The following is a 17,139-nucleotide window of genomic DNA, read 5'->3' as shown; positions in this document are numbered from 1 at the left end:
TTATTAGATATTGTTATGTTCTTATTATTATTTAAATTATTATTAATAATAAATTAATATTTTAAAATAATATTTTTATTATTATTTTAAAAATATTATTTTTAAAATAATATTTAATTATTAATTTTTTTAAAATTAATTTTTAAAAATAATATATTATTATACAAATAGTATTTTTAAACTAATAATAAAAATATTATTTTTTAAATTAATATTTTAAAAAAATAATATTTTTATTATTATTTTAAAATTAATATTTTTTACTTTAAATTACTATTAATATAAAATAATAATATTTTTTTTTAATATCTCTAAATATTTTTTTTATTTTCTTCTTTTCCTTTCCTCTCACCGCCTCCGCCTCCACAGCGTGAGACCCAGTCACGACCATCCGTGCTACCCCCGTCATGGCCCCGCCCCACCGTATCTGCATCAGATATATGAAAATATTTTTTTGATGTTGCTGTATTCTTGTTATTATTTTAATTATTATTAATAATAAATTAATATTTTAAAAATAATATTTTTATTATTATTTAAAAATATTTTTTAAAAATAATATTTTATTATTAATTTTTTAAAATATATTTTTTAAAAATAATATGTTATTATTATTATTATATTTTAAAATAATATTTTAAAAATATTGTTTTTATTATTATTTTAAAATTAATATTTTTCTTCTACTTCAAATTATTATAATAATAAAATAATAATATTTTTTTTATTTTTTTCCTCTCCCTCTCCAAATATTTTTTTAAAATTAATATCCTAAAATAATAATATTATAAATTATTATAGTAATAAAATAATAATATTTTTTTCTTTTTCCTCTCTCTCCCCAAATATTTTTTTTTCTTTCCCCCTTCCCTTCCTTCCGCCCCCCTTCCCAAATATTTTTTTAAATTAATATTCTAAAAAATAATATTTTAAATTATTATTAATAATAAAATAATAATATTTTTTTTTTTTTTCTCTTCTTCCCAAATATTTTTTTTCTTTTCTTTTTTCTTTTTTCCCCTTCCCTTCCCTTTCCTTCCTCCTGCCGACGCCACATCCCCCGACTTTGGTGCCACCAATCCCCCTCCCCTCCCCTCTACGGTCTAACCCTATCGCGTCCCCTCTTGTTCCCTTCTTCGGCCTCGATGAACCCAAGCCCCACGGCTCCGTGCGAGCATCGATGACTACCCCTCCCCTCCCTCGGCTCTAACGCCACTAACCCGGCCCCACCCCACTGCCGTCCATGCCGCATCTACCGTTTGTGTAGCAACCGGCTCTACGTGACCATCAAACTCCCTCGCTCCCTTCTCCTCCCCCAGCTTTGATGCCACCAATCCTCCTCCCCTCCCCTCTGCAGCCCCATCCCATCGCTATCCTCTCCTATTTTCCAAAATGCCTGGATCCCCAACCACTATCATTCTCTCGACTAACTTTTTTTTCTTTGATGCCTTGAATTTTTGCTTTTGATGGGTCAAACAGCCGTCCCCGTTGCCGTTCAAGAGGAAGGAATCAGAGGCTGGTCGAAGGGAGAGGCTATCGTCGTCGAAGGAGTTGTCGCGGGCGCCCACCAGATCTGATGGACATGGGCAAAAAAATTCAATGGAATTTGATCGAAAGAAGAAAGGGATGGGCGTCTAGAGGGCTCAAGAAGCTTTGAAGAAAAAAAATGGGAGGGAGGAAGGTGACAGTGTCTCGAGAAGATCGGAAAAGCGAGTTGACATCGGTGACGATAGGGAGAAAGGTGATGGTAGAGAACGATGGGAGGTGGCAGCAAGGAGAGCGGAGAGGAGATGGAAAAAAAATAGTCAGAAGGGATTGGGAAGTTTCATAAGAAAAAAAATAAAATGTTTATGGAGAAGTCGGAGCTAGACACATGGTGCGTTGGAAGGATTTTGACTTTCTAAGTTGACAACACTACAATACTCTTTCATAGAATATATATATATATATATATATATATATATATATATATATGATAAGTAGCACTCTTGTTTAATACAATCCATAATAATATGATATTATAAATCAGAAGCCTATTAGCTTATTTAATTATTTTAAACAATAAAATTTTCATTAACACTACTAAATTAATAAATTATTAATAAAATATTAATAAACTACTTGCTTTATATATGCTGATATTAATAAAAATATTTTTCATTAATAATATACCCTGTACATATCCCATGTAGATTGTTTGATTGCATTAAAACCTTATTAATTTCTTTTATAATTTTATGATCATAATCTTATTTAAAAGTCATGATCTCACTAAATTGTGTTTAAATATCTCTTTGATGCAATACTTATCTATTTCTTATTTCACATAGTTTTGATCAGTATCTTATTATTTTATTATAATATATTATTTTCATATATCAATTAATGCACATACACTAGTAAAATTTTGAATATTGATAGCATATCATAATATTAATATCAAATTTTATTTTATAAAATAATTAGTCTCTTACATATGTTATATTCTTTTTTATTTATTTTATCTATTTTATTACACCTATTTGTTTTATTTTAAAAAATAATTAGGCCATCATTAAAGTTTGTTTTTTTCTTGGTAGAAAATCAAAGTATATTAATATTTAATAGGGAGTCAGAGAAATTTATAAGGAGAACAAACCAAAACAGTGGGCCACAGACAGCTGTTTGGCCCAAACAACAACAAAAGAACCCCATACTGAGACATGAAATGGGTAAAGTTGTACAAAAGCAAAGTTCCCCATGACAATACAACACAGGCAAACAGACTCAAACCCAAAAATGGAAAGAGAGGAAACACAAAATAGTACAACAAGCTAACTAAGTATATGAAGTTGCAATTACATAACCACCCTGTGCTCCAGAAAGCAAAGAACTGAAAAGCAGACAAAAAAATTGGAGGATAGATCAGCATTGCAGCACTTTGTTTGTAAACCAGTCAGGAACTAAATAACTTGTAAGGCTTTATAGATAATATAGCATTTGCTATGTTGAAGGAAAACACCTCATGAAGTAGTAGTTTCAGAAATCTGTAACTGAAAAGAAGTCCCAAACTCTAGTTGTTAAATAGTAATGAGGGGTCAGTGAAAAGAATAATTAGTAATACAAAAAGATTGCTGATGTCCGAGGCAGGCTGTAGAACATTTGCTGTAACAGGTTGCATAAGAATGGCGCTGTCGCGACAGGCCCAGTTAACGGAATTGAATAGCAAACTGTTTGTTGCTTGATATATAATAGATATTAATGATATCAGTATTAATACTCTCGGTTATCATTAAAAATTTATAATTTAATATGCAACAAAAAGTTTAGCTATTGAAACCTTTTATTTATTATAGTTTGTTATATTATCATATTATATTTCAAAAAATAATTGAAAAAAGAGGAAAATATATGCCATGCATCGTGCGGGACCAATATTAAAGATGTTGGTATTGATAATGAGAGTTTAGCATGGAGTCTCAGCTAATGCGGAGTTCTTCATTAGTTATATGGACGCTTGTACTAATAACTAGAGTTTTTGCTCAGGATATTAGGAAATCTTTTTATCTATGCTGCAAGCATTCCCTTAAAGTAATTTTAAAGCATGTTTCAGCATAAAGTTCCCATCTCACAATTTGACTAGGATTACAAACTATAAGTTGTACTTCAGATGCAGGTTTTGTCGGTGGATGAAGCCAACTTGCAAATAAGCACCAAGTTTCAGGAAAGTAAGGTTTCGCATATTGAAAAAGATCTTTTGGTAGGGCATGCCTTAGATTGATTATCATGAACGTCGCACCCATACAAAACATAACATAGCTGTACTATCATGGGGTAACACTTATAATAATACAAAGCCAAAAAATGATTTATATATGTAAGGAACGTGTAGACATATATTTAGTCCCGCATTAACTATTTATTGCATAGGTTTTAGATAAGTCAAATAATATCTTCACTAGTTTTTTTTAATGAAACCTATTTAACTTGTAACAAATAGTATTAGAGCGAAGCAAGCTCATAGTATATATGGATTAGAGGATACTACTGCACGGGTCCACAGACTCATTTGGGTTGATCATGAAGCTAATATGATATTTATGACTGGATTTGGACCTTTAGCCTAATAAGAATGCTGGAACTTAAATGGAAGAAATATATGAAGATCCGCATGTGCTCGGACGTCAAATATTGGCCTGATTTTTCTCTAAAGATTTGAATCTTGTAATCTTTCTGCTGCTCTTTTTGTTCATAATTTCTATTGCTTTGTTAGGGTTCTATTTTTGAGTATGTTTGAGGTTGTATTATGTCGACCAATTTAACCATTGGTTCAGGTTGCCGGGTTGTATTTGTTGTTCTTTCAAAGATGAAAGCTTTATTATTATTATAGTTTTCTTTTTAACAATCAAAACAGATTATAGCTTTGAGCTTCGGTATATAATATTCTGAGAGCTGGAGCTTCATGAGCACCAAATAATCTCATTGATATAATTTATTTTATTGCTGTTGATTCATTTGTTTACTACTACTCCTAAGCAATTTTTTCCCCAATTAGTGTCTTTCAACAATGAAAACAAAACCAATTGCCTGTCTAAAGTCAATCTGTTTTGTCCCCGTAGTACAAGACTTCCATAACATTATGCTGCCAAATCTGTGCAAAAGCAGTGACCCTAGAAATGTCATGAGTAGCCATTTTCACAGTACTTTGTATGCATGTAGATTCCTTTTAGACATGTAAAAACATATATTCACAAGCTAGATCCGAGCCCAAAACTTTATTTTTCAGGAAATGTCAATGTTTGTTTTCTTCAGACTATTCTTTGTTCTGTGTCAGAATAGAGTTACCTTCATATTTCAACTTGTATAGGTCCTGGCAAATTTAAACAGAATTTGTGCATAGTTGTCAATAATTGCATGCATCACACTTGTCCAACGCTATTCATCCAGAAAACAGAAAAGAAGATACTAAAAACATTAAGCAAAAAATCTAGATCAATGAGAAATTGCTTCTTCCCCACAAGGTCACAATTATGATAAAATGGAGCAAACCATCTCCCCCACAAGGTCACAATAATGATAAAATGGAGCAAACTATCTCACGGATAGACAAAGAATAGCATGTGATGGTGAGGATATGAGAGGCAGCAGACTAGCAGTAGAAACAAGTGAAAGTGGAGGGATTTTATAGGGATGGTATTTGGTTGGATTGGATTCGGATCAGATTGAATGTATATTGAATCAAAAAAAATCATCGATCTAAATCTGATTTATTTATTAAATAAATTAAAAATTTAGATCTAAATCAATTTTTTTATTAAATAAATAATTTGATTCATTTATTAAATCAGTAATCCCATCCAAATCACATGATCCGTCTATTAAATAGATTAAATCAGATTAAATAAATTAAATTTTTAATGAATCAAATTGATTTAAATGAATTAAATAAATTAAATTTAAGTATATTTTAAATAGATTACATAGACATTAAAAATCTATTAAATGGGTTGGATTATGGCTCCATCTAATGGGTTAAAATTTTAAATCTAAATTTAATTTATTTAATAAATACATCTGCATGGATGATCCATTTATGATTTATTGATTTCAACTTATTTATATCCGATCCAAATCTGGTTTGGATTGACGGATCGAACCAAAAATTACCACCCTGGATAGCAAACTCAATCCCCGCGAAGTCCTCTCTCCATTTGCTCCCGCTTCCATTCCACCGTATCTACCCGTTCGCCTTCTCCCGCACGTCACGCCGAATGTCGCCGGATCCCGACAGGATCTTTTCCCAATGTCAACGTCCAACGATGTCAGGCGGAACCGTTGGCCGCAGAGCTGAGTCAGCTCGCAACGGCCAACTCCGCTCTAAGATTTAGCAGTCTTGTGCCCTTCTCCCTCACCTTTACCCTGCAAGCGAGCAAAGTAGGGTTCCACCTCGTCGCGCAACCGCAGATCAAATGAGAAAACTTCGTACCAAAATTATTGGAGAGAAGATGGAGAGGAACAGACATGGAGATGGACACGAAGAAAGGTACGATTTTCTAGGGTTTCTCCTCTCTCTCGATCGATACTAATTTTTTGCCATACTTTTCTCGATTTTTTCTGTTGCATTTTGCTCACGATTCTGGTTTGGGAGGTAATGAATCCATTTTTCTGATAAAAGGGTTTTATTTGAGAGATTTATTGAGAGCATCAGAACCCTCACCCACGTTATGGGGTTTGATAGCCCCACGAAGGGGAAGTGGAAACCCTGATCCCAATCCAGCCCCAAGGAGGATTCATGACCGTGGAATCGATGGTCCCTAGCTCCGGTGCCATGCTTTTCCCCGTCCCACTGGAGAGTCCGGTGGGAGGAGAAGGGAGGGAGGTGGCCGGCGGCGGGCGGCGGATTGGAAGCCGTCATGGCACGAGGGCTGCAAGGCCATGCTCCAGGTCAACCGCCGTGAGAATGGCCAATGGACGGTATCAAGGTGCGTGCTTGAGCACTGCCACCCTCTTGGAATTTTCCCCGGGCCGTCTCCTGCTGTCCAGAAGAAGCTTGCGAAGAAGCCGTGGGAGCTCCTTGTGATTGGAAACCATGCACAGATTCTTCCAGAGGCACTCTATCACAATGATCACATTTGCGTGATTTAGTTAGTCAGTTTGATAAGGCCATGGCAGGGCAATATGATAAGGAAATCTAACCAGATTTTGCAACCATTCATACCAGGCCAGTTTTGAAGACTACATCTCCAGTAAGAGAAACAAGCATTGGAGATACACACAAAAACTATATTTGACTCGCTTCCGGTGGAGCTTGGCAAGTCATCAGGTTTCTTGATGGACAAAAAATCGAGGATGGATGGTTATCAAGTTCTGTATGACAAAAGTTGACAATGCGAGTAAAATATACATGATCAATTATAATGCTTCTGAAAAAGGTGTAAGCTGTAGTTGCTGCAATTTTGAGTTCTCAGGTATTTTATGCAGGCCTGTGCTCAGAGTCTTGATGGTTGCCAGTGTACTTGCACTGCCTGAAAGATACATCTTCAGACAGTGGACCAGGAATGCCAAGAGTAATATTTTGTCTTGTGGTCATTGTGGTGTGCTTCAAAGTAACTGCTACAAAGCTTGGATATGGTGTTTCAGTGATCTCTGCTGTGATGCCATTGCCCATTATATTTGCAGAAGAGGGGACTACATACATGGTGATATATAAAAGTCACAAAGGGGGCATTGCAGAAGGCTTTTTTCGAAGTATTTGCTGCAAAGGGAACCTCATTTAATGGACTTGCCACTGAAGATATTTTTGAGTCATACTAGATATGGTGGAGGAAGATCGACAAGATACGGGACAAAAAGTGCATCAGGATACATGAAATTGGTGAGAAGATCAAACTCTGGAAAGCTGCTGCTTCATTTTATTATATCCATTTTGGCTTGCTTGCTTCTGGTAACAATCCAATGCATGTTGAGACAACATGCATTCAAAGCCCGTCGGCACTGAATCATATTGGCTTGGACAGGCACAAGAACCGAATGCTTTGCTACCACCTATGCTGTAGACTGAGCTGGTGCCACCCGTGCCATTGTGCTTACTGGAACTTGGTCAAGGATATTGGAAGATTTACTGAGAAATTATACCCTACACTGCATGCTTCAATGTGACCATGCACCACGCCAATCACCGCATCTCCTTCCTGTAGGCTCCATTCATCATGTGGTGGTGTGTGGTATGATTTCTCAGATTTATATGACCAAACCAATTTCATATAAATCTGCTCTCCTTTCTCTCTGTGTGTGTGTGGAGATCTGGAAATCTAGTACTCAGCTGATGGTATCAAGATGGAGATCTGGAAATCTACTAAGCTGATGGTATCAAGATGGTATTTCTGTTAGGTATTGTTCTTGGATGAGCTGATAAAGCAAACTATAGTAGAGCCATACTCACTGCCTGCGTGGTACTTTGGTTGAGAGCAAGGCCTTCTGCTGAAAAAATGGGCTAACCTGGTGAATGATTATGGTACACAGGAAGGTTGTTGAGCCAACAAATGCTGGGTTAGGAAGTCTATATTGAGCTTATCCCATGTATTGCACCAAGTCATCAGAATTGTATCAAAATTGTCTTATGTCACATGGTAAGAGAAGCTTTTATGTGCACAAAACATATGCTACTTAGGATTACCTTGGTTAATTTCATGCACTCCCTCTCAGGATCTGGGATAATATCCTTAGTTGTATGGTTTTATGGATATTGCTAAATCGAAAATAATATTTAATGATAGGAAGTCAGAGATATCTTATAATCTTTAAGAGATCATAAGCGGATCTAAATTTTGATATCCTGTATTCCAATGTCGTTGGATATTTAGATACCACAAATTGTTGTTGGATAAACTAATAATCTGCGTATATGGTTGTGGGAAGACACTGTTTTGGTATATGATATCTCAAGAGCAGCATAGCTAGGCATCCAAATAGTCTTCTCTTAATACGTAATTTGTGTAGACAAGAAATAAGTATGTATAATCTTATCTTACACTCGAACTTCATTAAAACTTTTGAAAAGAAAAATGTATTTGTGGTAAGATTTTTTTTTTTCCCATTCAATTTTGGCATAATTTGTCCTGCAAGAACCTAGTGGCATAATAGCAGCCAGCTGCATGTGTTGAACAAATCTATTATTCCTAAAACTAGTCTATTGAAGATGGAACAATTGTTTAAGAACCTTATTTGGTGTGCATTGGGAGATCAGAAAAGGATTCATTTATTATCTCGGAATAAGATGTGTCAACCCATTCAGGATGGAGGATTGGGCATTCAATCTTTACTAACCCACTGTGAAGTTATGTGGGCCAAGCACTCTAGAACCGGAGAAAATATGGTGTTTCTTTATGAGGTCTAAATACTGGGTTCCAACATGTGGTCAAGTGTGTCCTGGTCGATGTAGCTCTATTTTTAGGAAATAAATTCGAAGCTTTTTTGATGTTGTGTGGGACAACATCAGGTGAGTTATTGGTGATGGTCGCTCCATTGATGTAGCGAATGATTCTTGGGTGTCCACTTTGCCACTACTTTTGGTTGACGATGGTGGATCATCGAGTACTGGAGAATATGAAGGTTTGTGATCTTGTCATCGCGGGAGGAAAATAGTGGAATTCTAGTCTTATTTCTGAGTGTTCTGATGCTTTCTTGGCTGATGAAATTATGTCGATGGCTATTGCTCGTTACAACATGTCGGATAGGATGGTATGGGGTATTACTTGTTGTTCCAAAGTAGGGGCCAAGGATCTATATGTTCAAATGAAGAGGACTCCAAATAGATGGAGAGATAGTGCTCAGATTTGGAGAAATGACGTTCATTCGCTTGCCGAGAGTTATTGCATGAACGAGGAATTAATATTCATGCATATTGGACTGTTACCTACACTTGGGGGAAATGGTGTCACATTTGTTATTTCACTATGTTAAAGCCATAAGAGTATGGAACTTAGTAGGTGTGCCTCATGCATTATTCATGAATCTTTCTCCAATTAAGGCATCCTTTGCTTTGTTAAAGGCCTCTGGATGCAATACTTGAGGGAAGCTAGCAAGTATTCGGGTATCGTATCTAGGTTATAATATTTGGCTTATTAGAAATAGTTAGATTTTTAGAAATTGCAATTTGTCGTTGTTGGCATGAGCTGTCTGTAGGTTGTAATTGTCTGATTATTTCTATTGGTTGTCAAATCTTGTGTATAGTTGTCAAATAAATTAGTTGTCAAATCTCGTGTATAGTTGTCAAATTTTATGTATAGTTGTTATTGTGTATAGTTGTAAAATCTTGTGTATAGGAATATTTAGTTTCCTTAGAATACGATTGTTTCCTATTACTATGATGTAATTATATCTATATATTGGCTCCAATTTGGAAGAAAAATAATAGAAAAATATTCATTTACTATTGTTTGACATGTTATCAGAGCAATTCTAATCTTGAAAGAACTGCTCAACCCGAATCGAATCAAAAATCCCCAAGCCTCTACACGAAAATCCCAATTCTCAAGTTTCCCATCTCCATCTCTTCAATCTCCATCTCCATCTTTTCTTCTCCATCTGAAATTAAATAGCTGATTTCAATCTCATTGTCCCAGCTACAACAAACAACTCAACACCGCCATCATCATCCACCAAGATAATTCTGCTTTTTCTACCAGTATCATACTGGATGAGATAAATTATCAATTATGATCTCAGCTTATGAAGATGCGTATTGGCACTCGCAACAAAGCTGGATATTTTACTGGAGAAACGAAAAAGCCTGCACCCGAAGATCCTAATTATGGAGCATGGATTACCGAAAATCATAGAGTGAAAAACTGGCTTATTGACTCAATGAGCCCAACACTGATGCAATGATTTATTCATCTTTCCACAGCCAAGGAGATATGGGAGGCTGTATCGAAAACCTTCTACGATGGATCGGATGAAATCCACCTTTTTGAATTGGATCAGAAATCTTTTTCTACCATACAAAATGGTAGACCATTATCAACATACTATAATGAGCTTGTTGCTATTTTTCAGAAAATTGATCAAAGGACTACCTCTCAGGAAAGAACAACTGAAGGAGTGATCTAGTTGCATTCTGCGATGGCTAGGCTTCGAGTTCATATCTTTATAAGTGGACTCGACTCTGAGTTTGATCAAGTTCGTGGAGAAATCTTACGAAAAAGCCAAAACTTGATTTGGAAAGTACATATACCTATATGAGGAGAGAATATCAATAAAGACAAACAATGGGAGGCTCACGGTCAATCTCTGAGAATTTGGTTACGCTAGCCAACCAAACTCGACAAAGATTATTATTTGGCTCGACAAAGAATCGGGTCCGCCATTATGGTGAAAAATCTAACAACCTTGTATGTAGTCATTGTGGTGAAACAAGTCATTCGAAACAGTGATGTTATGAAATCATTGGCTATCCTGAGTGGTGGGATTTTTCAAAAAAACCAAGAAAGAAGATTGCAGGGAAGGCTATGGTGACTTCTATGGAGGAAGCCCGATCAAATGTGGAGGAGAAATCACAGTCCACAGCAAACATTGCTCATCCAGGTATTGGTGGTAAGGCAAATGTATTCTCTATAACTTCTAAGAATAGTACTTGGATTATTGATACAGGTGCATCTGATCATATGACTAGAGACTTTGGTCAGTTACAATCTATTCATCCATCTTTTCAATCTGTTATATCTACTGCTAATGGTAGTACATCTCCTATTACTAAAAAGGATCTGTCACTTTGTCTAGTACTCTTACACTGAATACAGTTCTAGTCGTTCCATCTCTTGAATATAACCTCTTGTTTGTTAGTCAAATAACCTCCTCTCTTGCTTGTACTGTAACTTTTTGGCCCTCTTTTTGTGTCTTTCAGGATATTCTGACCAGGAAGATTTTTGGTCATAGTGTTAAACGGGGCAAACTCTATTACTTAGAACAAACAGAGAATGGAGGATAGAAATTTAGTCATGCATATCATACTAGTAGTGAAGAAAAAGATCGAGCAACTGTATGGTTATAGCACCGAAGATTGGGACGTCTTTCTTTTGAATATCTCAAAAAATTATAACCCATCTTTTTTCAAATTTTAATACTTCGGATTTTCACTGTGATATTTGTGAATTGGCCAAAAGCCATCGTATTTCTTATTTACTAAGTTTGAATAAATGTTCAGAACCGTTTGTGGTTATACACTCTGATGTTTGGGGTCCTGTAAAAATTTCTTCAATTTCTAAAGCTCGTTATTTTGTTACATTTATTGATGAGTGCATTAGGATGATTTGGGTGTCTTTACTTCACAAAAAAAGTGATGTTTGTGTAGCATTTCAGGAATTTCATAGTATGTGGGCACTCAGTATCAGAGGCAGATTTGTGTTTTGCAATCTGACAATGTAATGGAGTTTGTAGATGCTTCATTTGAAAAATTTCTTAACCAACATGGGATTCGACATAATACTTCTTATACTTATGCTCCACAACAAAATGGCTTGGCAGAGAGGAAGAATAGGCAGATAATAGAGGTGGTTCGTACCTTCCTTTTTGGCATGAACATGCCATGGTTCTATTGGGAAGAAGCTGTGAAGTCTGTCATTTATCTCATCAATCGGATACCTTCTTGAGTGATAGGTTTTCAAACCCCTCAACAAAAGATGCAATCTTTTTTTTTCAATTTCTTATCTCCCGAATCTTGAACCAAGAGTCTTTGGTTGTACGATATATGTTCACATTCCCAAGACTTTGTGAAATAAACTTGATCCATGTGCAAAACGATGTGTATTTGTTGGCTATTCAGATTTTCAGAAGGGATATCGGTGCTATGATTCTCAAGCTCAGAAGTTATATGTGACCTTGGATACCTCTTTTCGTTAGTCAGAACCTTACTATTCAGGAAAGTTTCTACACCATCTCTTCAGGAGGAGAACTTTAGTGAAGAGAGCATGTTACAAGAAGGCAATAGAGGAGATGAGTTTTTTGAATTGAAAAAAATGAATGAAAAGTTTGGGACAAGTAATCCACAAAATTTTGATAATATTTCTGTAATTGAGAATGAGGAGGTAGTTCCTTCCGAAGATAAATCACAATCACCAATGGCTGCAGAGTTGCCCATGTTAATACCATTAACTGACGAATCAACCCAGAATGTCCAGAATTCTTCTCCTCAGGTAATCTCTAGTCCAATATCGAGTTCTATGTCTAATGAGTTTCTTGAAACAAATATTTCTCTTGAAAATTTTGCTCCAAGATACCTACAAAGGTCAAATAAGGGTGTCCCAAAGAAACAATACGAACCTGATCCTAAAGTCAATGTTAAATATCCAATTAGCATTTATGTCTCTACTCATAGATTGTCTAAATCATATGCACTTACTGTTAATCAATTATCCAAAATATCTATTCCTAGTAGTGTGCAGGATGCATTGGCAGATCCAAAATGGACAAAAGCGATGAATGAAGAGATGGAGGCTTTACAAAAGAATTCTACTTGGGAACTTGTTTCATTACCCAAAGGAAAGAAGATGATCGGATGTAGATGAGTGTTCACCGTGAAAGTCAAAATAGATGGAACCATTGATAGATATAAAATAAGATTAGTTGCAAAGGGTACACACAAAAATATGGAGTGGATTACCAAGAGACTTTTGCACCAGTAGCTAAGCTCAACATAATTCGTATTCTCATATCTATAGCCACAAATCAAGATTGGCCTTTGCAATAATTTGATGTTAAAAATACTTTTTTAAATGGGGATTTAGAGGACGAAGTCTATATGGAGCTGCCACCTGGAATTAAACATAGTTCTTCAGAAAAAATGAAGTTTGTAAATTGAAGAAATCTTTGTATGGGCTTAAGCAGTCACCTAGAGCTTGGTTTGGGAGGTTCTCTTCTGCAATGAAGGCATTTGGTTATAAACAGAGTAATTCAGATCATATCTTGTTTATAAAACACAAAGAAGGGAAGGTAACAGCTCTAATCATATATGTTGTATGTTCATGATATGGTCTTGACAGGAGATGATCTGTGTGAAATGAAGTTGTTACAGGAATATTGGCTGCTGAGTTCGAGATGAAGGATCTGGGACAACTTAAATATTTTTTGGAAATTAAAATAGCAAGATCAAAATAAGGGATTTTTCTTTCGCAACGAAAATATGTGCTAGATCTTTTGACTGAAACTGGAATGCTTGCTTGCAAACTAGTCGAAACACCCATAGAAATGAATCATAGACTTAAAATTTTTCCAAATCAAATTCCAACAGACATGGCTCGCTATCAAAAGCTGGTTGAGAGACTAATTTATTTATCACACACAAGACCGGATATAGCCTATGCGGTAAGCGTCGTAAGCCAATTCATACATACACCAAGTGAAAACACATGAATGCAGTATACAGAATCTTGAGATACTTGAAAGGTGCTCCGGGCAAAGGTTTATTATTCTCAAAAAATGATGGCTCTAATACTGAAAGATATACGGATGTTGATTGGACAGGTGATCAAACAACCAGAAGATCCACATTTGGCTATTTTACTTTTGTGGAGGGTAATCTTGTTACTTGAAAAAGTAAGAAACAGAAAGTTGTGGCAAGATCAAGTGCAGAAGCCAAATTTCGAGGTATGGCTCATGGTGTATGTGAATTATTATGGATTAGAAGTATTTTAAAAGACTTGGGGATTGAATATGCAACACCTATGAATCTTTATTGTGATAATAAGACTGCTATAGAAATTGCACAAAATCTTGTACAACATGACCATACCAAACATGTTGAAGTTGATCATCATTTCATCAAGGAGAAGTTAGATCAAAAAATTATACATTTTTCATTCATCAAGTCAGAAAGTCAGTTGGCTGATATTCTTACAAAAGCTGTTTCAGAAAAGATATTTCATGATATAATTGACAAGTTGGGCATGATAAATATCTTTGCTCCAACTTGAGGGGGAGTATTGGCATGAGCTGTCTGTAGGTTGTAATTGCCAGATTATTTCTATTAGTTGTCAAATCTTGTGTATAGTTGTCAAATAAATTAGTTATCAAATCTCGTGTATAGTTGTCAAATCTTATGTATAGTTGTCATTGTGTACAGTTGTCAAATCTTGTGTATAGAAATATTAAGTTTCCTTAGAATAGGATTGTTTTCTATTACTATGATGTAGTTGTATCTATATATTGGCTCCAATTTGAAAGAAAAAATAATAAAAAAATATTCATTTATTATTGTTTGACAGTCGCCAAGAATTGTAGTGGCACGGGCCTTTGTGCAAGTAGATGAAGTCAGTGTTGTATCTACTATTGGAAGTTCTTTGATAGTTAGGGATATCTAGAACTTCTATTCAGTGGTCGTTGGTCCTCGAATGATTTATTTATCTTGGGATCCTGTATCTCTAGTTTCTTTAAGATTAATTTTGACAACAATATTATTGATAGAGGTGTCAAAGATAGAGCTGGATTTATGATTAGAGGCCCGTACTCTAAGTTATGAGCGGTTGGCTGGACGTCTCTCTTTGATGTTACTGCTCCAGAGATGAAATTAGGAGATGCTCAAAAAGACATTCGTAATGCAATTTTAGCTTTGAAAGCCTATTATGTTCTTTTGGAAGAGGATTCATTGACCATTACGACAGTATTTTGATGAAGAATGCCATCCTTTATTTTTGAATATTTGAACTCTAGCAGCAACTTGTACCTTATTTATGGCAACTCATATATACTGGGAGGCGAATAAAGTTGTGGATTGTGTGGCAAGTTACGTGGTAGATTGCTCTAGTGGTATTATGTGCATAATTTATTCTTCTACTCTTGTTGGACTTAGAAATATTTTTTTTTTCTGATATAATGGATTGTACCCAGAGTAGATAGATTTAAATTATCTGATTTAAAATTGTTGATACGTTGCCTTGTAAGTAATATATCAACCAAGGATGTAGTGGTGTTTTTTTGGAGTAAAAATTTTTATTTTATCTGGTTAACCAAATTTCAACCCGGTTTGAAATTTTAAGAATAATTTGGTGGTATTTAAGCAAACGAAGATGTCTTTACCAAAAAAAAAAAAAAAAAAGGCGCAAACGAAGATAATACTGAAAATAGAAGATTCCCTGGAAAAAGGAAGGGGAAGCCTCAAATCCGTCCCGCAGTCCTCGAGAACTAAAGAAGCAGATGTTATCATAATTGTGCTATTTATTTTATCATGTTTTCCGCATAGTTATCATTATTCATCCTCAACCTCTCTTATAATTATTATATATATATATATATATATATATTTGTTACATTATTATTATATTTTTTCAATCAAGTTTTGTTTGACTTCTTTGACAAGATGGCAAAAGGTGGTATCTTGGCCCTTTTCCCTTTTTTTTTTTTTCTTTCCATCCCAAGAAAGGCTGCCAGTGAGGATCAATCCTCCTATATCTCATGTGTTCAGCGGGTGGTCCCACCCTCCATGGGGCCCACTATCCTATGTCAGGGTTTTATGGATGTTTCCTTTTGGATTTCAATCTCAGTGGACTTTTATTTGAAATCTAATTCTAATAATAATTTGATAAATTATATAAATAAAATAAAGGGAAGAAAAGTTTTTGGACCTCAAGTTTCATCCTCTTTTCGTATGGCCCCTTCTACTTTCAAAATTTGCAAGCAAATCCGTCATCTTAGTTTTTTGATGCGATGCAACTACTAACCAAGTGATAAAAATTTGCATGATATGCCTGTCGAGTGAAAGTTTAAAAATATGTAGATTTCAAAAGGTGTGACTCAAGAGACTTCATGTAGAAGGAATATTCCTCTACTTAACTCAATACAGAAATATACTTTTTCTATCAAAAGTTGACACAACAAGAAAAGATGCATCCCCCGGTAAAATAACCATCATTCACTGGAGATGCATTTTATGAGACATCTTATTTAAAACATAAAAATTAAAATTTTCAATCAATATAAAATTAAAAATTAGAAAAAAAAAATCATAAAATTCTAATAATTTGATTACAAAAGCAAAACCTCATCATATTTATGCTTTCTCATTTTCAATCCTCATCGATTTTTACTCATATCACCACTCTTTGTAAAAATGAAAGATGGCACAATGAGGATTATAGAAATTAGTAGGTTGAAGATATTAGTAGGACCAAGGAGATCAAAAGAGAGATAAATTATCAAAAATTAATTTTTTTAAATTCTATCATAAAATCTTCTCTTAAAATTAGATAATGTAAAGAATTTTTAAAAAAATTATAAAAAAAATACTACCATCATTTGTGAGAATAGATTTGTCATGGAAATAAATAGTCCGTTGATGCTCCAGTAATAACATTTGCTTCCATATGGCCACTCCTTTCAATACATACACTTGCTCTTCCCTGAAACGGGAAAAAAAAAAAAAAAAACTCTAAATTCCAAAAGCTAGATTTAATAAATTTTAATTAGTTAAAATTATCCACATATCATTTTCATTTAAATTATCCGTTATTTCAAAACTTTTGTGAGTCCGAGCCGGAGCCAAAAGTCACACCCCTCGGTCACATTACCTCCCGGTAAATTAAGAAACATCCACCCCTCCAGTCCAGCCCCCACGCTACCCCCACCACCACCAATAACAAAAACCAGAACGGCTGGTAGAGCCACACCCGC

The 17,139-nt window shown here is 35.0% G+C and overlaps 1 protein-coding gene and 1 long non-coding RNA gene across 2 annotated transcripts; both read left to right on the top strand.

Moving 5' to 3' along the window:
• The first annotated feature begins 5,642 nt into the window (after positions 1 to 5,642).
• LOC114913884 (uncharacterized) lies at positions 5,643 to 8,183 on the top strand. Its single transcript, XR_003799819.2, has 2 exons — positions 5,643 to 6,022; positions 6,155 to 8,183. It is a non-coding gene; the product is annotated as an uncharacterized lncRNA (long non-coding RNA).
• Positions 8,184 to 10,988: 2,805 nt separating this feature from the next.
• LOC140856507 (uncharacterized) lies at positions 10,989 to 13,043 on the top strand. Its single transcript, XM_073253975.1, has 3 exons — positions 10,989 to 11,130; positions 11,917 to 12,091; positions 12,398 to 13,043. Exons 1-3 carry the CDS (start codon positions 10,989 to 10,991, stop codon positions 13,041 to 13,043), a joined length of 963 nt encoding a protein of 320 aa, XP_073110076.1.
• The last annotated feature ends 4,096 nt before the right edge of the window (positions 13,044 to 17,139 follow it).

This window comes from Elaeis guineensis, chromosome 1 (assembly GCF_000442705.2).
Source record: "Elaeis guineensis isolate ETL-2024a chromosome 1, EG11, whole genome shotgun sequence".
Taxonomy (NCBI): Eukaryota; Viridiplantae; Streptophyta; class Magnoliopsida; order Arecales; family Arecaceae; genus Elaeis; species Elaeis guineensis.
Note: the sequence above shows the minus strand (reverse complement) of the source record. Positions and strands in the feature narration are given on the sequence as shown.